The 25,860-nt window shown below is 36.4% G+C and overlaps 1 protein-coding gene across 15 annotated transcripts in view; it reads right to left on the bottom strand.

The window, feature by feature from the left end:
• The window catches only part of DNM3 (dynamin 3), a 607,865-nt gene that overhangs the window by 296,183 nt on the left and 285,822 nt on the right, over nucleotides 1-25,860 (bottom strand). For all 15 annotated transcript variants that reach the window (XM_063627329.1, XM_063627332.1, XM_063627326.1 and 12 more), the window contains one exon: nucleotides 12,034-12,147. In XM_063627329.1, the coding sequence (XP_063483399.1) occupies nucleotides 12,034-12,147 (114 nt within the window). The remainder of the gene's footprint in view (nucleotides 1-12,033; nucleotides 12,148-25,860) is intronic.

Raw genomic sequence — 25,860 nt, 5'->3', positions numbered from 1 at the left:
AACGTAATCTCTTTTGTCCTCCTTTAAAGTTACAGTGGTTCCTGAACAAATTCTTTTCTAAGTTATACATTTTGCAACAATTCAAAAATTGACTCAAGTTCTCTTTAGCAAAATATTTTATTATAAAAGATTCTCTAAGTTTTCTTTTGTCAAAACAACTTACTTTAAAAATTACCCTTCTGATCACCCCGAAATGTGTATAAATAAAACATTAAGTATTCTTATATATTCATGATTATTAGTTAAAATATAAACAGCAAGGAGAAATTTAGCTACTTTCACTTAGGTGATACAGTAAAGTCATCCTTTCATTTTCTATTGTGACTTGGAGAGTTCCATATTAATTATTTTTAGTAGAACAAATGAGATGTTAAAAATCTATATAGTTTCTTTTACATAAGAAAACTAAAAAAAAGTAACTTAGAGGAGCTCATTTTTTCAAGAAATATATTTTTTCTAATTGATACAATTACTGAAGAGGAAAAATAGCTAACAAGGTACTTTGGTAATGTTTAAGTTTTCTCAAATTTTCTGGGTTTTTTTTTTTTACTCTAGAAATGATTACATTTCAAAATTTGCTTTCATTTAATGTATATTTAATTTCAATTTCTTTCTTTATGTTAAACGGTCTTTTTGTTTCAAAGAAATGAATCCCTACGGGTCCCTCACCTATTTTCTCCCTCAGGATGACTTTTAGTCTGGAGATAGAAGGGACATAAGGGTGCCCCTGGCATAAGTACAAGAGTAGAAATATAAGAATTACTTTGTAAAAGGATAACCAAGGAGTTCCTGCACATGCTTGATGTGGCTCTAGCAACTTATTTTTGAGGCAAACTTTTAACAAATGAGAAGGAATAGTACTTATTTTTCAATTATATGGGCTAAATTAAAGATCAAAAGTAAAAGCTCATTTTATAAAGCTCTGCTGAATGAAGGCAGGATTGTAGTTTATGCGCTGGTACACACGCCCACATTTATATACATTATAGCCTATCTATATCCAGGTAAATTAGAAAAATGTTTAATTTTATTTTCATATTACTTTATAAGGAGATATGCAAATATTTTAGGGATCATGGAATCTATTCCAGAGGAAACTAACCAACAGTGAGCATCTTCAACTAAAACTACCCCTGGATGTAATGGCAAGTGTAAGTATTAAAATTAAACATTATACATGGTCATGAAGAGAAAATTGTTTCAGGGTCTGTCCAAACTACGCTTCATAGAAATTTCATAATTCTTTTTCATTTTAGCATGTTAATGATTGATAAATTGGACTAGGTACTGGGTTAAAAGGACTTTTCCACCATCTAAGAGAAAGGAAGTTCAGAGCCTTAGCTTCAACACCATAATTTCTTAATTGGAAAAGGATCAATCTAAAACGGTGGACTTAAATTTTCGAACCCATTTTTCTTTTAGGCCACAGATCTCAAAATCAAAGAAAGACTGTTTACTATAGGACAAAGTTTCACACTGATCACTTTCCTGTAGTTAGTCAATAGGCTTAATATCCTTCCTGCTTGGCATTCGGGCTTTCGGCCCAGATAATATGTTTATGTTTGTAAAAGACCAAAATATACTATCTACCCCCACCTCTCGCCTGCAGACCACCCAAGTATTTCACTCTGTGGGAAAGAGTTTAGGCATAAAAATCCTAATAAAAGAATTCTTCCCACTTTTTTGGTTGAAGTCTTAAGCTGTTATAAGATATAAAAAGTACAACTTGGTAATGCAAAAAAATTCACTCATCCACAAGCATCCATGCTCGGTAAAGAGATGCCAAAGCTTTCACTTACTCTATAAGGGATCTGCTCTTTATAAACAATGCACTTTACTCTGCTCTAATGAGAATAGCCCACCCATCACAATAACGTCAAAATAATAACTAAGAGACCATCACTCAGAAATCCTGGCTTAAAATAACTAGAAGGTCAGGCTTTAATCTGAGACAGGAAATTCCTGAGTTAACATAGAAACTCTTACTTCAAATCCCTTCTTACTTTCATGTTCTGTAAATTAAGTAGAAATAAATATTTACTCATTTTCAAAGGTCTCTTACAAATAATTTTTATCAGTTTTAATAGATAGAGATAACGAAGTAAATTAGGAAAAATAATTAAATCTTCATTTTGAATTTTTTGACTTAGTGTGACAGCCAGTTTCCTGGAGTTGCTTTGGTTTAATTTTACTACAGAAGACTTAGAAGACAATTCTTTCCTTACATTTTTTTCCTTAAGAAATAAAAGACAAAAAGAAAACAAGGTGTAATAACTATACTAAAAATTACATGGTATGGTAATAATACAAATAGCTCTTTTATGTTTTAGCTAGTATTTTAAGTAATAATAAACTAATATTCAACCTATAATTTGGGAGATTAAAAAAAGTCAATATGGTTATCAGTCTTTCATCTTTTTAACAAGTTTAGGGGCAGGTTCAACATAACTATGAAGTATGCATATGTCACATACTTACTGTAAGTGTGTTTTAAAAATCTATCAGAAACATAAATTGTCCGAAAGCCTTATGAGTAGAACAATTGTTTTCAGCAAGATTTTTTTTTTTCCCCTGAGAAACTGTTGTGGTTTTTCTGGCTCAAAAAATTTTTATATCTTGCCTTAATAAAACTGTTTTATATTAAAGCATAACATACAAACTCACAAATATTTCTTTTTATTTTTTCAGGTTGCATGCATCATTCCTTTAATTGAGCAGAGTTAACTGGATCAAATTATTTATTGGAGAGACAGGAAAAGTTATAAAGAATTATAGTAATTTTTAATTTCCACCAATATACTCTTTGTAAGTAAATCACTCTATAATTACTTTCTGTTGCACTGAATGCAGCAACAATAACACAATAGTATTTTAAGGCACTGGTTTTTGGCATACTCTAACCTTGTAATTATTTAAAAAATAACAGCCAAGTTTACTCATGTTTTTTATTCTGTCAAGAAAAAAAAAAAGTTCCTTTACTTGGAAGTGATGGCCGAAACAGAATCAGACATTTTTTTTTCTTGAAATTACATAAATACACAGAAAACGGCACTTATTGGCTTTTGTTAAAACATTACCTTATCTAATCACTGCATAAAAGTCCAGATTTGTAGAAAATTGTAATTTTCTCAGTATCTAAAAACTATTTTGCTTTCCATTCAGTTTCTATTTGCTATTTTCTCAGAATTTTACAATTAAAGATAAATCACAAACTGTTTGTTTTTCTTAAAGTTCTTTGAGAAAATGTCTAATTATACAATCCTTGGACAATACTGTGTTTTTTTGGTGCTGTGTTTTTTAAGAAGTCCTACTTACTGGAATTTTGACTATTTGAATATTTTTGTTTTTAAAAGGGGAGGGGAATTTGCTTAATACTTCTAAAGATGTGAATTGATAATTGATATTAAAATATAATTATTCTCAATTCACCAGAATTAAATTGTATATCTGCATATTTAACACTATTAGCTCTTATATAAATTATAAGAAAAATTTTCAAAGGATCTAGTTTTAATTTTTTGGATATGAAATGAATTTTCCTTTTCTGCCTTTTCTTAAGGTACTATTTTGTAACTATACTGCACTAACTATATCCAAAACACATTCTGTGCATCACTGTGAGTAACAACCTTCCAGTTTGTACCCTTTTGATTCACAGCATGGCCCTATAGTTAATTAAGAGGTGGATAACTTAAGCTCACAATTGCCTCTAATTTGATTTCACATCCACACTTAGAAACTTTGTATTTAAAAGGAAAATGAGACATTTAAATAGGTTCCTGTTGTTCAACCTATAATTGGTAAAAACATATTCCCTTGTAAAATCCTATTATCAAAGCATCAAATACCAAAGTCAGCAACTTGGGTTGCCAAATACATTAGGCTCATTAATTATTTTGAAAAGGGCTGCTGTTTCCATGTAAATGATAATTTTCTTTTCCATGGACAAGGTTATGGTACTTATCCACTAAAAGAAGCATGTATAAACATAGTTTTTATCTTTAACTTCAGTATTAAAATATGCAGTTTTTTGCAAAGAGGAAAAACATCTGGTTCAATTACGCTGAACTCTGACTACATGTGGGCCAGTAATAATATGAATTGGATTTAAGAATAAACCTTGTGTTTAATCTCTTTTTTTCCTTAAAATTTTAATGTGAGTCTTCTGTTACGCAAATTATCCATGTTAGCACATTTGGAACAAATGTATAAATGTACTTTCTGAATAAAGTCAAAAGTCTAACTTGTTTTTAGTTCCATAATGTTTTAATGTTTAATTATGTTGTGTATTTTTCTCCCTTTCCCCTTACTCTCCAAAATCACCAAATCTGGAAAACAGGCTGATTGTATCTGTCTATGAGCAAAGGAAACCTGAAGGAACCAAGGGCCTGGCTGGACAGAGTTGTCATGTGTCTGCCTGTCTACACTTGCTGTGCAGAACATCCGCTCACCTGTACAGCAGGCACAGACAGGCAGTCACATGACAACCCAGCCTGAATGACAACCAGCCATTGAAAGAAAGCAGCCCTCACACCATAGCATCTACACCAAGAGCTACAACCAAAATGAGGGGCTCGGGGGCCTGGGGTTTTAATCTGTTGGTTTAATACTTAACTCATGTATTATTTTATTTTGATTCAAGTATTAAAACCCACCAAAAGTAAAGTGAGTGGTGCCTATGAAATATAATAAAACCCATTTCTGAAAATGTTCCTGTGCATTCTATAGTTCTCTTTTCCTAATTGTTGTCAGTAAATCACTACCCTTGACCTTTATTGTATATAGCTTTGCAGCACCCTATATTGATATAGAAACTCAATATAACAAAACAATATAACTTCAGTCTGATGCTTGACAAAGAATAAATTATTCTAAGAATTCTTGTCCATAAACTAAGTATGGTTTTCTATGTCATGACTTTTTTGTTTTTTTTTTTTTTATAAGGGGATAGGGTGGAAAGACAGAGAAAAGAAAAGGGAGAAAAAGAGCATTCCAAAGGATCAAGTGTTTTGAGTTAACTCTGCCAGTATGGGTTAACTCTGCCAGTCTGGGTCTGGGCAAAACACAGTGAAAAGACTACTATTTCTAACTAGTGTTCAACTGTATTAAAATAATAGTTTCTCCTCTTTTGACATATGGAAAGTTGAAATTTTTGATACTTCCACACATCATGGTATACATAAATTTATGACTGTGTCATTCTTTAATTAAGAAGGCGCTTATGCTACAGTTCTAGGAGTAGAATTTACAAGGCCAACACATTCACTTGCAACCTATGCTTCCATCACTATAAACTTTCAAGATCTTGAGATATTCAGGCAATTCATTTATCTTCAGAAGCATAAGGAAAGTGGTTAATGCACTTGAAATGTATATCTTGCCACATCTTTTGAGAAAATATCCAAACTTCAGTTTATGCACTGTTAACTGGAGTGAAATGATAAGGGATGGCTTTTGTCTACGAATATTTTAAATACTTAAGGGTAAAAGGTGGGAAGATGGATAAAATTAGAAATGTGTCAACTTTTATTTAGTTCATTAACATGTTTTAGCTTCAGTACTTAAAATTAATTTTCATCTTTCTTAGAAAGATTCTGGTCAAGCTTAAAAAATGTAACACAAAGCTACTCAAAACTTTTTTCACATTTAATAATTAAACACTTTAGGTATGTATTCTGAACTAAAGCAAACTATTTTTCATTCAGCTGTTTTGTTTTTAAAATGAAAGTCTCAGTCTTAAAGCTAAGAGCCCAGTGAGTTTCAAATTTTCTGACAATGATATTTTAACCAAACCTGACATTATAGTTTCTTTAAATAAAAAACTGAATGATGGGGCAAAACTACAAAGCACAAATATGATTAAAGTTAAATTTCTCTCATTTAAACAATCTTGTCTTATGGCAATATGTCATCTGCTAAAATTCATCTCTGCTTCTGCAAGATACATTGCACGATGCAGATTTTTACCTTAAATAAAAGTCTCATTACTAGCAAATAAAGTCCTAAACAATACTCTAAAATGTAGAATATAAACAGGAAGACAATATAAAAATTACTCACAGAATATCGACATCGTTCTACCCAATCTTAAATGCCTTGTACCACCTGTTGCAAATGCTGCCTATGAGAGTTCACGTATGGAATTATTCTACTGGACCCTGCAAGGCAGTCTCAGGAGAGTGCTTGACAGCTCCCAGAATGAGACAATGACCTAGCCAGAACATTAAGGAGACTACACCCGTCCTTCAGACTCCAAAGGGAAAGCTAGGACGGCAGCAGAGTCATCCTAAAGTGAGGCACTCCAGGATAATATTTTCAACATTTTTCCTCAAAACATAAAGTTAACACCTTTTTTGTTAAACATTTTTTACTCAATTTTCAAAAAAAATGCTTGAAAGAATGTTTTGTATGTATTTTAAAGTCATTAAATGAGGCACATTTAAAAATTTTTCTCTTCTGGGAAAGGGTAATTATAAAGGATAATATTGCTCTTCCAGGATAAATTTTTGAGTAGGACAAATAATGCACATAGGGGAGTGGGTTTAAATCTAAACTTATTTTTAATAAATTTGGAATAGGATTTGCCATTATGATTTATTGAATAATACTCTTTTTCTCAAAATTATAAATCTTTAGATAATGCCAGAACATGGAAATATTTGTATGAATAATCCTATATTAAAAAAGAATAACATCAGATAGTTCATGTATGTAAAAAAAATATACAACTGTGATCATGCAGAATTTTAAGTAATATAAGTGGATTAGAGTTCAATATTTACTGGGACTTTTGTGAAAATATCTTAAGTTTTGGCTAACTAAACAACCTAACGAAGGAGTGTGAACAGTGTTCACGGGGTCGACGCTGACCTTTTCCGCCACAGGGAGTGTGCAGATCTGGTAGGAAATATGCACAATCTTAAAAGTATAAGTGAAACTAGAAAGAGAGCTGAATATTTCTATAACTTCTTGATCTCACAACTTTGATCATCCAGGGATATAACTGTCATTTTGTTTCCTATTTCTGAAGTTACATTTGTCATTTGTTATTGTTACAAAATGAAAACAATGCTAAGTAAATATCCCTATAAGGGAATTATATAATCTCCTTATCAAGTTATCCAAACACTTCAACCCACAAAAATGAGGCCTGTAATTTCTTAAGAGTCCAAAGAATGTCCTTATTTCAATGCAGATGTTGGGTTTTCCTCAATAGTATAAGGTTAGCAGATTTCCACTGGAAATGCCTATGTTGCATTATTCTGCTTGCCTAGGAGTAGCTCATTATGATTTAAATCTTTACACACTGGGCTATAGAAATAGAAGAAATATTGACTAAGTGCTTTTATTATACATAAATTAACAGTTCCCTTTCTTCAGAGATTTGAATTATCTCTTAAAATTTACACATTTATGTATTTTTAAAACACATTTCTCATTGGTTTTGAGAAAAATAAGGCTCTTTTCTCCTTGAATCAGTCTCCCATTCTCCTAAAATTCACATTTTAGACATAAGTTAAAGAAAAGCCATCATTTTTTTCAAGTCTGATTTTAAAGTATTAATGTAAAATTATCTAGATCAAAAATCCATTTCAAAAAACTTTTGAAATGACAGTTTCTGTATTATTCTCACATCTCGCTTTTTACTAAATCCCTCTCCAAAACTGTACAACATATATGGGCAATGTATGAAAACAACATTGGGAAATTAATTTTGTGTTTAAATGATTTTTAATCCAGGAAGTCACATTTATATAGTCAGAGGATAAAAAACAAACAAGCAAAAACAAAAACAAAAAAACACTAACCTTCATTGATGAAAATTAACAAAATTTAAGACAATTTAAGACAATCTATCTTTAATGGTAATTTTATTCTGTAATTCAATAATTTAATTTTGACACTTGATATGCCAGGATGTGATTAATTATTATGCTGCATTTATTCATTCATTTGCTCAATGACACCTTCATTCAATCAATATTTAGTTGGTGCCCCTACAGTGCTATGTCCCCTGGTGGTAGGACAGGGAACAAACAATGGCTCCTGGTCTCAAGAGGCTTACAGTTTGCTGCAACTCTCAGCATGTGTGATAGTTGTTCATGTCAATTTTCACCTTCCAAAAACATCTCTTAAATCCATTCATTTTTATCAAATTCTAACAACTCATCCCAGTCCAAGCTGCCGTTATCTATGCAGACCACAATAGATGTAGACAGCAATAGCTTTCTAGTAACTCCCCAGTCCAGTTTTGCCCTCTTCCAATCCATTCTCCACAAGGCAACCAAAGGAATCAGTAAAGAATTCAAATCTTATCATGTGACTCTCCAGCTTAAAAACTTCAAAGACTTCTCATCATTCTTAATATCAAAATCCTCATCTTTAGAGTACCTTTATCTTTTTGCTCCAGTCACACTGGACTTAATTACACTCCTTAAATTCATCAGGCTCAATCCTGCCTCAGAACATTAACACAAACCTTCTCTGACCACCCAATGTAAAGTACCCCCTACCTGTGTCCTCTATCCCAGACACTCTATGTCAACTCATCACTGGCTTTATTTTCTTCCTAGCCTGTAATCAGCATCTGCTAGGTTTTCCTATTTATTTGTATGTTTGCTTTATTGGGAAAGAGACTTCATAAGAATAGGTACCATGAATTCCTTGCTAATCATTTTATCCTTAGTGATTAGGACAGTGCCTGGTACATAACAAGTGTTCAGAAAGTAATTGTTGGGAAATGTTCAGATGATTAAGAGCACAGCACTGACACTTAGCACCTGGCTAAGTTACTCACTCTCTTTGAGCCTCAATTCTTCATCTCTAAAATGGAGAATGTAAATAATGTGCTCAGTGAACTATAAATACTCAATAACTGTTAGCCATTATGGTGATGATCCTCCTCATTAAGATCATCATTGAGTTTGAGTTGTGGTTGCAAGTAGTATTCCCCCTAATCATTATACCTGCTAAAATTTACGAAGGCCAGCTTTCAGTTTCAGTGATGATCTTAATGATGAGAACTTCCTGTCTTGTTTCTTGAGAGTTCTGAATGAGTAACAGAAGCTACTGACTCAATCATAGCTGTGTGTAGCCCATAAATTTGCTACCTTGAACTTAAGTGCTCCGCGCCCTCACCACCAGCTACTACCCAGCCACCATCCTCTCTTGCCTGGACCATGGTCAGAGTTTCCAATCTGGTCTCCCTTCTTCCATGCTAGCCATCCCCACTCCCTCCACACATCCACCCCATCCCACTTATTATGCACAATCCAGCAGCCAGGGCAATCTTTCTAAACCATCAATCCAATCATGTCACAACCTGTTGGAACACTCCAATCATTTTCAATTATCCTTGTAATAAAATCCAAACCATTGGGTAGGGACTGATAAGGCCCCAATCCACTGGTACCTCTGATTTTATCTCCTGCATTTCTCCCCCACCGTTCCTATGTTACAGCCACAGACTTCCTGTTGGATCCCATCTCCAGGGTTTTTATACTTACTATTCCCTCTACCTGGAATATTCTTCAGCACAATCTTCTGCACAGCTCATCATCTCAGTCTCTGCTCAAGTGGTACTTCCTTCCAGTCACCCAAATCTAAAGACCCCTCCCCTATCACTTTCTAACTCAATGCCCCATTTTATTTTCTTCAGAGCATTTACTATCTGATACTGTATTACTAGTCTACTTGCTTGTCAGCTCCATAGAGCAGTAACTTTGTCATTTCCTCTTTCTTAAAATGATCTAAATGGATGAAACTACCCTTTCCTAGAGTTTCTTCATCTAAATAATTCTATTTATTTCAAGGGTCATTTCCACTCTCACCTACCCCCAACTACCCTCCATACCATACCTTGGTTATACACAGCACACAGAGCAGGACTATTCATGGCACTTGGTTAATATTATAACTGTGCATATTTATTTTCCATTTGTTGTAATCAAGTACTCATGAGGAAGCTACAAGGGCAGTGATTTTGTAAAGAATTATCCTGAGTCTGGAGGGGAGGAGATGAGCCAATAACCATGAGCTCACCAAGCCTTCAAAGCTTCTTCCTTCCCTACAGAGAGCATCTTATGCCTTCCAATGGGCTTATTTTCAGGACTCAAACAGCCAGACTAATGCCACACTCCAACAGCAGTAGCTACTCCAGAGTCTTCAGTGTCTCTGCTGCTAACACCCAGGAACATGTCAATGCTGAGATGCCTGGAATTCATCTTCATAAGTCCTCTGTGGGATGAGGTTGGCTTGGACAACTCCAGGCATCTCTGGGATTCTTGCCTTTATTTGTGGTTGAAAGCATAGGCCCTGGAGCTCAACAGCCTGGATTCAAATTTCTGCTTTGCCACCAACTAGCTGTGTGACTTTGGTAAGTTTGTTATCCTCGCCAAGACTAAATGTTCTGCAATAAGGAAAATAGTCCTGTAGAAAAGACTTTTTTAAGAAAAGGTTTTGTTTTCAGTTTTCTCATCAACAATAGGAATAGTAGTAGTTAAGGCTGAATATGGTTAAATGAGTTAATTAATACATATAAAACACTAGCCATCATTGTTATGATTCCTTAGTAAAATATTTTCTGCGGCCTTGTGTAACTGAGAAAGGTCCCAAAGTTTACACGTATTTAAATACACATAAATTATCATCTAAATCCTTGGAGGGAAAATATATCTAATAGAAGATACCTTATTACAACTGAACAGCAAAGAAGATCATCTATTTAGTGATTTTTACATCTAGGGGAGTGTCTCTGAGCTCCTCAAGCTATGTTAAAACTAGAGCTTCCCACAGAATGACAGAGCTAGCTAAGCAGCCAGCACAGGAAAGAAACCATTGCTAACCCTCATACTATCACAGTGACCAAATCTGCTTTTGACTATGGTCAATGACATAAAAATTTAAATACAAGCTCTTAAACAGCATTTTGTTTGGACATTTCTATAGGATTTCATTTCCCTTATTGCAGAAAGTTTAGTGGCAATCAACCGATCATCCAATATTTTTCAACATACTATTACACACAGATCTACTGAGAAATGAAAAGTACTATATAAGACATGAAACTTTTCCTCCAAGGAATGACAAAGGCACCCTGTAATGCTTTCAAAAGATGTCAGGCTAAGATAGGAAAAACTTTTAACTTTGAAACACATGCGCTTCGTGGCCACATGAAATTGAGAATCTCACCTGTACATAGTTTTGCTATCACAGAGTATCCTTATCTAATGTTTGCATGCCGCATTATAAGTACCAAAAAATTATCAGGTCAGACCAGGGCTATTAAAAATTTCAAGACATAGTTTAATTTCTATCTGTGCTCCCTCACATTTAATGGTATCAATTTCTAGCACTTAAATGGCTCTGTAAGACTAATATGAGTTTTTTGTTTGCAGTTTTATAGCTATCAAATTTAAATGAGTAGTAAGTCACAGGACCAAAATTATTAACATCTAACATGAACCAGAACACTATAATTACCATAATTCATGCTTTTACATAGATATCAAATTCTCAAAGAACAAAATTTGTATAAACAATGATCTGAGACTCACTTGAAGACTAGCGATGTGGACATTCTTAAAAGCCTTTCATTTGAGACAGATGTCACAGGAACAATTCCAAAATGCTTTATTAACTCTGCATCAATATTATTAATTTCACTCTTAAAATGTTATATGACCTTGGGTCTTTCAACACTTTCTTTAATGAAAATTGTTTTCACTGTACCAGTACATTGACATGACTATAAAGAAGGAGGTTTTCAACTTTGACGCCTACCTCCATTTCTTCAGGTAAGCAAATATATGGTTACAGCAAAGAAATAAACAAAAAAGAAACAGAAATTTGGATGAATACTGTAAAATTTTAAATCTATAAGAAAATAATAGTGCTTTTTAAAACAAACATTCCAAGCTTAATCTCACTGAAAGAAAACCACTGGTGTCTCAAAATTGCATAGTATAATAATATCAATTAACTTAAAATGAGAAATACTTTAACGAGAAAACTTTGTCACTCTCTGTGACTTACCTCATCATCTTTATACCAGGACAAGCTTTCTGCAGTAAGGACGAACCAGTATCCCTTCGAGCCGCCTTTCATGATGCCAATGTTGCTGATGGTGAGCCACCCCTTGCGAATCACCTACGAAAAAGCAGAAATCAGCAGAGGTGTTTAGTTTAACAAAAGCCAATGGAGATTAGACATCTTGGACTAAGAGAAGTTAAAAACAAGATATTAATTGCAATAAAAATAGTATTTTCCCTCCAAACTCAACTTCCATTGAGTTATTCAAGAGAATTTATCTTCCAAAAGTGCAGATGAGTGAAGGGAAGTCTCTCCTGTCAATGAATGGAATAAAAATCTCAGACTTATCAATGGTCGAAGTGGAGTGACTGAAACAAGAATGAAGTGAGGCAAACTAATAGACTGTATGAGGTCTACTTATGGCATTGTTGCTACATTTAAAACATATTTAGTTGATTGGATGAACAATAGACTCTCCATACCCACTGTCCCTTCCCCACTTCCAGCCTACTGGCCCATTTGTTTGCCTAGTTTGCAGCCCATTAGGATTTCCACCAGAGACCTGCCAGCAAATGATGAAAAGAAGAAACTCAATTCAATCAGTTAGCCCCTTGTTGGCGCTAAATAAGGCTGATTGAAGGAGAAAGATGAAATAATAAACTAAAATGAAAAGTTTGGTGTTTTTAATAGTCTTAATTTATAATTTGAACAGCATATTGTAAAATTTTAAATCTATGAAGTTTAAATCTTCTGGTTGTTCTCTACCATATTACAAAACATGTAGCATCTTCATAAAATTTTTTAAACAGGTTTTAAGTTTTAAAACATTAACAACTTGGATTATAGATTTAACAGAAATTATTTATGGATAAGTATTTATATAATTTAAGGAAAAATGTGAGGTTTTTTTCTCCTCAGAGTTATTGTGAAGTTAAATTCTGTTATCCAGAGGACATCATTTACCATGTCCTCTATACAAGATAATTTTGTTGTCATAGAACTAGAAATGAAATACTAAATGCAATTGGATGATATTGTTCTAAGGTCAAAAACTGTCCTACACTGAAATTCCTCAATATGTTGACATCCTGAAATGTTTAAAAATTACTTATTGAAAAACTAATGAATGTCAGTTACTAAAGAAAGATGAAAATATCCTAATAATCAGATTTCATTTTTATATTGCTATTAACTTTTCTAGTTGAAGAAGGAGGGCCAATCCCAGAGAAAATTATGGAATAGACCAAGGTTCTCATCATTGTCTTCCAAGCCTCTCTACATATTTCCAGCCCCTGTCACCCTTGATTCCCTGTTTCAGCATTGCCTTTGTGCCCAATTTCCATTTCAGTGTGCTGTTGCTTTTATAACCCCCATTTAGCATCCCTCTCTGGTCTGGGCTAATGCAGTTTTCTCCATGACTTTTTAACTCTCTACTTCACAAAGAACAGACCAATACTGAAAAGTATAGTGATAGTATAGTATAGTGATATAGTTTAGCTATGTCCCCACCCACATCTCATCTTGACTTTTAACTCCCACACTTCCCATGTGTCGTGGGAGGAAACTGGTGGGAGGTAACTGAATTATGGGGGCAGATCTTTCCTGCACTGTTCTCATGATAGTAAATGAGTCTCACAAGATCTGATGTTTTTAAAAATGGAAGTTTCCCTGCACAAGCTCTCTTTTTGTCTGCCGTCATCCATGTAAGATGTGACTTGCCCCTCTTTGCCTTCCACCATGATTGTGAGGCCTCCCCAGCCATGTGGAACTGTAAGTCCGTTAAACTCCTTTTTCTTTTTCGTCCCAGTCTCGGATATGTCTTTATCAGCAGCATGAAGACAGACTAATACAGTATGGTTTCTATCAGTTATATTACAATCATTCAAATGCTTTATAAAAATACAGATTCCTGGGCCACCTACCATTCCAAATGAATGAGAATGTATATATATGAAACCCAAAAATTTACATTTAAATATGTTGCCAAGGTGATTCTTATTCACAATAAAGCTTGAAGCCCACGCATGCACACATACAATCAAACTTTATTTTCCTTGGAGTAAATGATCACATCTATGTAATAATTTTGAGTAAGAAGGAGCTGGTTAAATTATTTCACACTAAGATCATTACTCACCCTACCAGGGCTTACAAGTAGCATGCTAATCGTACCACTCAATGAAAATATACTAGTTATTTCATTTTATCAGAGATGCAGAGCAAGGGTGCTGGCATCAGTATGTATAATAAATATTAAATATGAATCTGAGCTTTCTTATTTTCTCGTTAAAAATACATATCAGTAGATATCTTACTATAGTACCCTGCATTTCAACGGATCTCGCATGCTCCCTGGAACAGAGAAACTAGGTTATAAAAGCCATTGCAATAACCCAAGTGAAATATGGCCAGGATATGAATTAAAGCCATGATGTATAAAGTTAAAAGGAAATGAACCTACTGAAGAAATATCTAGGAGGTAAAATCAACAGGATTTATGAGTGAATGAGAGTGGGATTAGTGAGGGGAAAGACTAGAACTAGATAATAGTGTAGCCACTAGCCACTAACCACATATGGTGGTTGAGCACTATTGACTAGTTTCCATTAAGATGTGCCATAAGTGTTCAAATAAACACTGAATTTTGAAAACTTAATACAAAAAATAATGTAAAATATCTCATTAATTTAAAACAATTATTACATGTCGAAATGTATTTTACATATATTGGGCTAAATAAAATTCATTGTAAAATTTAATTTCATCTGTTTCTTTTTGTTTTTTAATGTGGCTACCAGAAATTTTTTAATTACATATGTAGCTTACATTATATTTTTATTGAACTGTGTGCTGTTTTAGAATGATTCTGAAACTATCGCAGCTACCAACTTTTAAAACCAACCATTCTAAAATTCAGAAGGAACAGAGGAAGAAGACCCAGTTTGGGAAAGTGGGGGAGTTGACAAATTCAGCAAAGGCTACACTGACTTTGAGGTAGCTGTAGGAAACACAGATAGGGTGTGATCTGACCTCTGAAGCAAAAGGAAGAGGTTAGGATGGAGGTATAGACTTGCAAGTCCTCAGCACATACACTGGTAGCAGTAAAACTCCAAGCAAATTAGCAGTGGTTCAAGATGGAATCCTGGGAGAAATACCAACACTTCAGAGGTAGTCACAAGAGTCTGAAAAGGAATGTCAGAGAAACAAAAGCAATAAGATCATGGAAGCTAAAGGCAAGGTGAATTTCAAGGAGTGTGAGGTTGGAAGTGTCAAATTCAGCACAGAAAGGGATATGACAGTACAATGCAGACATCACAGTGTCTTTAGCTATGCCAGTGTGGTGGTGGAACAAGGAGTCAGAGTTCATTGAGTTGAAAAGTGAATAGGAAACAAAAAATGGAGACAGTGACTGGAGAGAGCTCTTCCCAGAGGAAATGGAAGACAGTTAAAACCAGAATAGGTCACAGGGTCAAAGGAGGTGATGGTGGTGATAGCTGTTTGGTTTTAGGTTTCTTTCTTTCTCTCTCTCCTTTCTTTCTTTCTTTAGCATGGGCAACAATTCAGCATGTTTATTGATTCATAATTAGTAGAGAGGGCCGAGCGCAGTGCTGACACCTGTAATCCTAGCACTTTGGGAGGCTGAGGCGGGTGTATCAGGATCAAGACCATCCTGGCTGACATGGTGAAACCCCGTCTCTACAAAAAATACAAAAATTTAGCCCAGCATGGTGGCGGGTGCTGTAGTCCCAAGCTACTCTGAGGGCTGGGGCAGGAGAATCACTCAAACACAGGAGGCGGAGGTTGCAGTGAGCCAAGATTGCACCACTGCACTCCAGCCTGGGCAACAGAGCGAGACTCTGCCTCGATAACAATAATAATAATAATAATTAGTAGAGAGTAAGAGGTTGGCGATACAATAAAGAGGATACAAGGACAAAGATAGGAGTGGATAACATGAACAGTAAAGAGAAGGGTCTAGCCTTGAATAGGAATAAAGCTGCCTCATCTTGTGAGGCCGGGGAGGTTGAGAGAGTAAGGGTGGACGTAAGCCCTTTGCGAGGAGCAAAGTAGGAGGTTTAGGAAGGTTATATTTGATCTTTCCATTTCTGTTGACAAAGCAGACAAAATTATCTGGGAGAGTGAGAGTATGAAGTTGGAAGGAAGGCTTGAAGGTAGTGATATTGAGGCAACCAGTAGTTGAGTGAGAGTGGGTACAACTAGAATTCATTTTCTTAAATGGCTGAAAGCTGAGAACGAAGAACAAACTCGCAGGGACACAATCAGCGTAGTTGTGTTCTCTTTTCCAGCAGCACTTTGCACACCTGATGTAGAAAACAAGATGACAAATGGGAATTGATCCAGGGTTCTGAGTTTCTGAATCCAGGTGACCTAAGTACGGAAGTGTAACGATGTTGAAGGTTTTAGGCAAGAGAGTAATTCAGGTGATCATCCATTCAATCTAGGTCAAGCAGAGAAATAAGGTCAGGAGGTGCCAGTGGAGAGGTAGAAAATGAGAAGATAAAAGGAATGAGTCCAATGAAGTAAAAAAAAAAAAAGTAGATACTGTGTAAATGAAGACAAGAATGGAGTTTTCAGAGTTTAAGCTGATGTGATGCTAAATAAATTGCCTGATCTTACTGGCACCATTAGATTCATTCCTCAAAGATGCACCACTATTTCTAGAAGCATTTAATGTTGTAGCTGAAAAGGATATTAAACATCATTTAGTCCAGTGGATTTAGTCAACTGAGCTACAGGACAATTATGTTACTAATAACAGTTAAAATTTTCAAAGAATGGACATAAAAATAATTAGAATATATTTAAGATTATCCCTATGACATTATATCACTTGCAATGCAATATGCTTTCTAATTTGAAGAGAAAAAGGAGATTACACCTGCCATGTTGTGAAGAAACATGACCCACATCCCTTACCAGGTACCCATGGAAGTGAGTTCAGCACTGGATGCTGTCAGCAATTAAGCTGCCATCATAAAAAGGTTAAGAAGCACTAATCCAATCCCAGCCCTTTCTTTTACAATAAAGGAAGCACATTTGCCACAAGTGGACTTGTTTTTCTGATAACAATCAGCTCAAAATAGGATTTTAGAAAGAACAATTCCTAATGTACTTTTCACTAAGGAATTGAGGGAGAGAAGCCACAAAATCAAAGTAAAACAATAGAATGAGATAAGAAAAGGCAGACATTCAGGAAAAATAGTCAGACCACAAGGAGTAAGACCAATAAGGGGAAATTAATAAAAAGAAAAGAAAAAGGAAAGTAAGTGGGAACAGAAGTCAAAGACTAAATAAAATTTGAAAAGAATGCCAAGACAAATAGGATTAGTGGTAGAGGCCCTTCACAGAGAAAGATAAAATATAAAATGTTAATTTTATATTCAAATTTAAAACTGCCAAAATAGATCTATCAATATTCACTACAACAGCCACTTACATCTTCTTAGTATTTGGATATCAAATTCTGTTTTGAGTATTTGAGTAAACAAGAACAAGCAAATCCATAATTATATGACTAGAAAGGACCTTGAGAGCTAAAAGGGCATGTTCTCATTTGTTCAGCTGGAGACAAACTGTTTTTTTAAAATTTATTGCCCATAAATATCACCCAAGCTTCTTTTGCCAAATAGGAAAACTTTGAAAGCAACTGCAAGACCAGCAATGGGAAGAGTGGAACAGCCCAGCCTCTTCTCTTGGTGATGAGCCTACCCTAAGGGAATATGTGTTCTGTTAGTTTCCTCTATGCTATGAGAAAACAGGTTTTGTCAAGGTCAGCAAAACCTGTATGTTACGGGTAAGTTTAGACCCCAACATCTGGCTGACATATTGGATCATAAAATTAATACAGAGACAAGGAATAAAATCATGGGAAGACAAAAGTACATGTGGAAGACTTCTAGTGTGGCCAAGGTCTTGAACCCTGTGAGCAGGGGGTTTGACCTTGATCTCGCTTATGGTCGACCATGCAAGTTTTTTTCAGCTATGCAACTGTCTTTTTTTTTAACTGCTGCAGCCTAGATAAAGGTTGTAATCCATGCACTGTTAGATAGTTTGATCTTGGTAGATTACAAAAGCTTATACCTAGGCTTTCTCAGTAGATGAGCAGCTGCTTCTATAAAGGTAGTTCACATATCTCGGAGCCTACCTGGCCAAATTCTGGGGAGCTGCATGGGCTCCTCGAAGGCAATGGACAGTCCAGTCACCAAGTTGTTTAGAAAAGATCTACCTTTGCGAGCACAGGCATCCTCAGGATACAGGTTACTTGGCCTTGAATTTGGCTAGCAGACTCGTTTCTATGGCATGCCTGAGACAGGGATTTAACTATAGGGAAAAGAGTCTTCCCATTTACGGGCCTGGCAGGCCTCGAGAGGTGAACCAGATTTCCTAATTTTATACTATAAGGTAGCTGAGGTCTGTACGTACCACAATGCACTCTATAGGTTCTAGTGTTAACCTGTTAGCGCCAGGCCTAGGAAGGAAGGGTTAGATCAGCTGCCATCAGTGCCATTCTGTGCTCTGGGCCAGGGCAAGAAGGGAACTGTGGAGAGCTAACCTTAACTGGTGTGGCTTATTTATAGACTTAAGGGTCTCCCCCACCCCACTCACTCTTCTCCTAAGCACACGCTCTCCAGCTGGCTCTGGATTCATGAGATAGAGGGGAGAATGTCCCCTCAGGAAGCCTAGGCTTCTTAGACCAGTAAATTTTGTAACAGGAGGCAGGAGGAGAAATGTAAAGGAGAAAGGAAAGTAAAAATTAGGAGGTTTTGAATATGCTGTATGGAAAAGGAAGGTAACTGAAAAATATCCTGGTGGGTAACTGGAACTGTGGTCCCTGCAAATTCCTGAATTTTGCACTAGACAGCCATGTTTCAAGTGTCCTTCTCCAAGAGTATGCATATAGATGGCTTTCCCCCTTGATGGTAAATGCATGGTAGCAAAGCTAACTTCTTAAAAACAGCTTTGGGAATGTAATTCTTGAACTTTCATATCTAGGAACTTCACAGTAGGAGAGGATTCATATTCATATTGAGGAGGGGGTTCACAAAATTCCCATGTCCAGTTTGTTGATATTTTATTATTAATGTATATTAATGATTTCATTTGATCATTGCAGAATTTCTGATAAGCTATAGAAACAGCATGTCTGAACATAATTCGAAACAAGAAATAAGGAGCAAACATGTAACCTTGTGCATAGGCTGGCCTTGAAGTGGACTCTACAAATGCACTGCTTTAACCCCTTTCAGAACCTTCTGTCCACTACTGGTGCTAAGAGGATGCCCATAGGAGCCATGATTAGCTTTGGGGGAGCGGTGTCAAGAAGGTAGAAGCAGAACTGATAGAGCGTTGACTTCTTACCTCAAAAAGGGATAGCCACAGCCCTGGTTGGCCACCAGAATAAGGATTAAACCCAATGGAATAAAAAGTGGGAGAAGATGGAGCAATACCACTGAGAGTTGAGGAATGGAGAGGCACTCCTGTTGTTTCCTCACTCAGTCCTCCCCAGGAGGAATAAAGTGACTTCTCACATTGATCTGGACGGATAAACAGGGAAGTGTAGTCCTGGGCCTATCTTTCTGCCATTCTTGCCCCCATTCATCAAGGGAACTCGCCTGCCCACAGAGGGTGTGTGCTCTAACAGTGGAAGGAAGGGGGTCATGCCTGCAGTTTTCAGGGACAAGTTCAATTCAGGAAAGTGTTCAAAAGTCTCTCTCACCTAAGAAACTTATCAGTCAGTCATCCAGTATTTCCTGAATGCCTATGATAGATCAGGCACTGTGCCAGGTACCCTGGCCCCAGAAACACAAGTGAGGGCCACCACAAATATGCCTAGGTGTGACTTGTAAGTGGCCAGCTATATGGTGAAAATAGATTTTCACATCTGATGAACTAATGCTATGACAGGGATAAAGAAGTTGTGAAAACAAGAAAATAAGATGAAGTATATATAAAGGGATTTAAAGAACAGTGAAATTGAGACACAAAATAATCAAATATTTGATGAAAGATTGTTTTTCTTTGTTTTCAAGACTCTACAAGACTCTGCAAAATCAATTGTTACTAATATGAATGAATTGGCTAAGTGACTTTTTTACATTTGGATGTTACTTCCTGGTTTTAACCTTCTAGGAAATGAGTTTCCTAAGTATCTAAAATAGGCAAAGGATATAATTTGACTCCATTTTTAGAAATTCAGGAATAGTAACAATGGCTAACATTTACTAAATATTACTCAGTGCCAAGCACTATGCTAAGAACTTCACACATATTATTTCTTTTAATCCACATAATAATCCTGTGAGGGAGGGAGCATTTTCCTCCCTGATAGGCGAGGAAAATGAGATTGCACTTCTATTTAACTGACAAATCCATGTTTGTAATAAACAGGTCTTCCTTGCAGGAGCTTCCGCACTGTTTGCCATTTTACTCCAATTTGCAGAGCACACTTAGAGGATTTAGCACTTGAATAAAATAAAACCTCTCTAGTGGACTGATTTCAGAGCCCCCACCCTTAACCCACACACACATACAAGGATGTTGGCTACAGTATGGCATCTAATGGCAAGCAATTGGAAGCAACCCATTTTCCTAACAGGAAACTGATTACAGGTTGTGGCATAATCCTCTGATGTTAAATTAAGCTAAACAAAAATGCCTAGTACATGATGTGAGAAAAATATTTTTGTTAGGGTGTGCTAATAGTGAGCAGGATCCTAGAGTCAGACTATCTGGGATTGACTCCTGGTTTCAGTAGTTGCTGCCTGGGTGACATTGGGTCAGTTAAAGGGAACAACCTCCCTTTGCTTCAATTTCTTCATAGGAAACATGGAATAATAATAATACCTATAATGTAGAGTTGTTATGAGAATCATATGAGTTAATATATGTAAAGGATTTAGATTAGTACCTATTAGTATTATATGTATGCTATTATTTCAGTTATATTTGTTACTGTAAGGACAGGGGAGAAATTGTAATATATATCAAAATGTTACCTATGATTGAAACTTGATGGTAAAACACAAAGTTCTATTTATTTCCTCCTTTCATTTCCCTGTATTTTTCCTATTTTCCTATAATACTTATGTTATTAAAAAAGTAAGTTGGCATCACATTATTGCTTGTTTAAAAGAGGCAGTTTCTCGAGATTCCCTTTAATGTATAATGAACACAGCATGTTGGAAAAAACTGAAACAGATTATAAGCAACCTAGTAGTGAAAGAACCTAACAGCACAACATAAAAAGAAAGCATTCTGAAGTAGTATATGGGAAATCACTGTGATGAAAGAAGCCTGACTGTTTTAAATAAGGAATTGACTGGATTGACTGAAAACATTAATAGTGTTCAATAAAAACTGATTGAAAATAAGGAGCCAATAATTAATATTCATATCGAACCCCTGCTTTTTAAAATACAGCTGCCAAAAAATTAATAACTTTCTGTTTCCCTGGTTCCTCTGTAAATCCCAACCTCTACCTAATAACACAGGCATAGTTTAAATTGTAACCAACTAACAAATATTTTATAAATTAAACAGAACTCCAAGTTACTGTTTTGCAAAAGAATTTCATCATGCAACTAAAGGAGTCCCTTTCTCACTTTTTTCTGGACTTCCCAAATCTACAATGACTACAGTGCCTTCATCATCATCTACTCATTCTGCCTTGCAAAAGCACCAGAAACTTCTTCTCACTGAGTTTCACTTCTAAAACATTAGCCTATGCTCACATAATGAGGGCATTTTTTATGCCTCTGTGGCTTACTAGGCTTCCGCACTATCTTGATTCTTAAAATTATTTCTAAAGATTTTTTTCTCTTCTTATTGCTTCCCAGAATTTGCTCAAATGCCTGCATATGCATTATTTCTGCCACATGTACAGTTATTTCTAAGAGTTCACTAAGAGTGAGCTGTTTATTCTCAGAGTTTACTCACCTAAACCACTATAAGATCCAGGCCATTAACCATGATGAAAATCAGGGCTCTAGTTTTTTTCACTTTTTTCCTGTGTATCTTTTCCATGTGCAGAGCTTCCTTTGAAGTTAATAGGCCCTCCATGTGGAAGGGATTCCAAATGATACAAAACAGAATGAGAACTAAGCCTGTCATCTATTTCTCACATTCAAGGACAAAAATATGCACACATGAGGAAAAAATACCTCATAATTATCAAGGCCTGAATAAAATATGGATGTTTACTAAAAATAATCCAGAGAGCTTATTTAACAGAGGAAGAAAAAAACACCTTAGTAAATATTTATTAATGATTTAATAGACAGTGAGCACCTTAGATGCGTCAGAGAGCACACTAGAAATACAAGAACAAACCAAGGACACAGTAACACACACACACAAAGGCACAGTCCCCAACCTTCATGGAGCTTATAGACAAATGAGAGAATAGGCACTAAACAAGTCTCACACGGATAAATGTAAAATTATAACTCTGGTTGGTGCTGCCAAGAAGTAGTTCCTTACGTGAACAGTGCTCTGACCTGTAGCAGGTATAAGAAAAGGCATACTTGAAGTGTTCAGCACTTGAGCTGAAATCTGAAGGATGTGTGGGGCAGGAGTGGGAGAGGGAGAGGCAAACTCAGTGTGGCCACTCTACCTAAAGCAAGAGTGAGCCTCCTACCAGGCTTGCCTGGAGGAGAGCAAACAACACTTGGTCATGTAATTTATGTGAAGAAATTTGGTCCTTATCCTGAGAGAAATGGGAAGGCTTTCAAGTGTTTAAAGTAGGGTAGCAATATGAGATTTTGATATGGTTTGGCTGTGTCTCCACGAAAATTTCATCTTGAATTGTAGCTCCCATAATTCCCACATGTTGTGGGAGGGACTCAGTGGGAGGTAATTGAATCATGAGGGGCGGATCTTTCCCATGCTGTTCTCCTGATAGTGAATAAGTCTCATGAGATCTGATGGTTTTATAAAGGGGAGGTCCCCTACACATGCTCTCTCTTGCCGGCCACCATGTGACTTTGCACCTCATTTGCCTTCTATCATGATTGTGAAGGCCTCCCCAGCCACGTGGAACATGAGTCCATTAAACCTCTTTTTCTTTGTAATTTACCAAGTCTCAGGTATGTCTTTATTAGCAGTGTGAGAATAGACTAACACATATTTGCACATGCAAAGTTCTCTTCTAGCTCTGGGTTGGTGAAGAGATTCGAGAGAGGAAAAAGGATACAGGGCAATTGACGGTTGACTATTGCAGAATCCTACATTATAAATGATGAATGATGATAACTTTGACCAAAGTTTTAGAAATGAACATATGGAGAAGTGGACAGATTTGAAGAATATTTAGGAAGAGTAGTATGACAATGATAAATTGGATATGGAAGATGAGAGAGAATGGGGCGTCGAAGACGACTCCCGAGTTCTACGTTTAAGAAACTAAACAGACTGTTGGGGCACATTCATGGACAGAGAGTAGGAGGACTATGTTTAGGGAGCTGAGGATTCATAATTTCAGTCTGGACATGTCAAAATGTGAACATGTGAAATAGATAATTGGCTGTAAAGATGTCTGGATCAGATGTGCAAATTTGTGAATTGTTGTTTGCAGGTGTAAATCACACTGTGGGTGTGAAACAAATGACTTAAAATGAGCGTTTGAGTGAGAAGAGAAGAGCGCCCAGGACTGAGCCCTGAGGAAAGTCAACGTGCAATGTCCAGGAGGAGAGGATGGACCCATGAAGGAAACCGAGACAGGGCTAGAAGAGAGAACAGAGAATACTACAGAAATGAATGAAAGAAAATGTTTCAATAAGGTGAAAGGATTGAAAGGTCAAATGCCACTGTAAGGTCAAACGTAAAATTTTTTTCACTGGTTTTAAGGTTAGTGAAGAGAGAATATTAAAAATATTTAACAACTGGCCAGGTATGGTGGCTCACGCCTGTAATCCTAGCACTTTGGGAGGCTGAGGACCACCTGAGGTCAGGAGTTCGAGACCAGCCTCACCAATATGGATAAACCCCATCTCTACTAAAAATACAAAATTAACTGGGCGTGGTGGTGCATGCCTGTAATCCCAGCTACTCAGGAGGTTGAGGCAGGAGAATCGCTTGAACCCGGGAGGCGGAGGTTGTGGTGAGCCAAGATTGCTCCATTGCACTCCAGCCTGGGCAACAAGAGTGAAACTCTGTCTCAAAAAAAAAAAAAAAATTAACTAGAATGACATCAGCTTGACCAATCCCCAAAGGTGATGGGGTCACAGTGCTAAAGCAGGGTACCAAAGGCTCCCTTCTGTGTCAGGCCTTTGTCTTTAATCTCTGGACAGAGGGGAGGATTGAGGGACTCAGAGAGGAGCTTCAGCATCTCTGATGAGAGATGGGCACTTGCAGGAGCAACCAGCTGTAACTGGTCTGAAAGCATTAAATATGAGAAAAACCACTCCGGCTCTCCTGATGCATGCTGGCTGGGGAATGTCACTAAGTGTTATTGCTGTGGCTTGATGGAGAGGGGGAGTGCTGGATTGGAATGGGTGGGTGACAGAGGTGAAATTTTCCCATGTAAGTCTGATTTCATATGATGAATCAATACTTTCTCAGTATCTTCTAGACGCAGAAAAAAAAAAATCTTCCAAAATTGCAAAAGAAGAAAAAAAAAACAAGAATTGGCCAATGAAGAAAACATATCAAACAGAGAATCAGTTTTAAAAGACTTCCTGGAAATTTTGGTCCCTATAGGGAAGCAACAAGATGTGCTGTCATTCAATCATTCAAATTAAAGCTATAGAGCAATTTATCAATGTCAAATAATGAGAATGGCTGACAAATTTTAAGGTTTTGGGTTCCTAGGACATTCTAGAAAAATGTATTTACCCTATTACACCTCTGAAAAAGAGTACCAATAGTATTACTAAGTAGATGCTCACACACTCAGGTATTAAATAAGTGTTAGTAGCCAATCCTTCACAGAGAACCCACTACCGTAAATACTGACATTCTAGGGAAAAATGCATGCATAGATCTAATGTGGAATCCCAGTTTTAAATCTCTTCCAATGTGAAGGAATCAAGGACCTTCCTTCCTCACCTTTGATTGTTCTGTGGATTTTGGCAGTGCAGTATGTGAGGATATAGACACCATTAAGCAAATAGCTGTGGGTAACTGGGGCTTTCACCTTGTGCAAACCACAAACATACTTTCCTGTCCATTTGCTTAGCCCCCTGCACTTTAGTCTTCGTCCTGAGGAGTGGCTTACCAACTCCCTTGTTCAGTGCCACAATCTCTTATGTATGACCCAGTTGTCTTTCTTCCTACCAAGCAAGAGAACACACTTCACAACTTCTAACTTGCCCTTATGTATCACTACCTTTTTCAGTGCTTCTAAGGATTTACCTGCTAGTAATTACTAGGAGACAAAATAAAAGAGCTCATTCCTGAAAACAACCTCTTTCTCTTCTCTCTACTTCAAATACAATTCAGCTTTCAGAGAAAGATTAAAGATGATACTTGTGGGACCCTGATTCACTATTAGTCCATTTTCACACTGCTGATAAAGATATACCTAAGACTAGGACGAAAAAGAGGTTTAAATAGACTTACAGTTCCACATGGCTGGGAAGGCCTCAGAATCATGGTGGGAGATGAAAGTCACTTCTTACATGGTGGCTGCAAGAAAAAAATGAGGAAGAAGCAAAAGCAGAAACCCCTGATAAACCCATCAGATTTCATGAGACTTACTCACTATCATGAGAATAGGACAGGAAAGACTGGCCCCAGTGATTCAATTACCTCCCCCTGGGTCCCTTCCACCACATATTCCATCATTCCATCACTCCAGGCTGGAGTGCAATG

The sequence above is a fragment of the Symphalangus syndactylus genome, chromosome 12 (genome assembly GCF_028878055.3).
Source record: "Symphalangus syndactylus isolate Jambi chromosome 12, NHGRI_mSymSyn1-v2.1_pri, whole genome shotgun sequence".
Classification (NCBI taxonomy): Eukaryota; Metazoa; Chordata; class Mammalia; order Primates; family Hylobatidae; genus Symphalangus; species Symphalangus syndactylus.
This window is presented reverse-complemented; position numbering and strand designations above follow the sequence as displayed.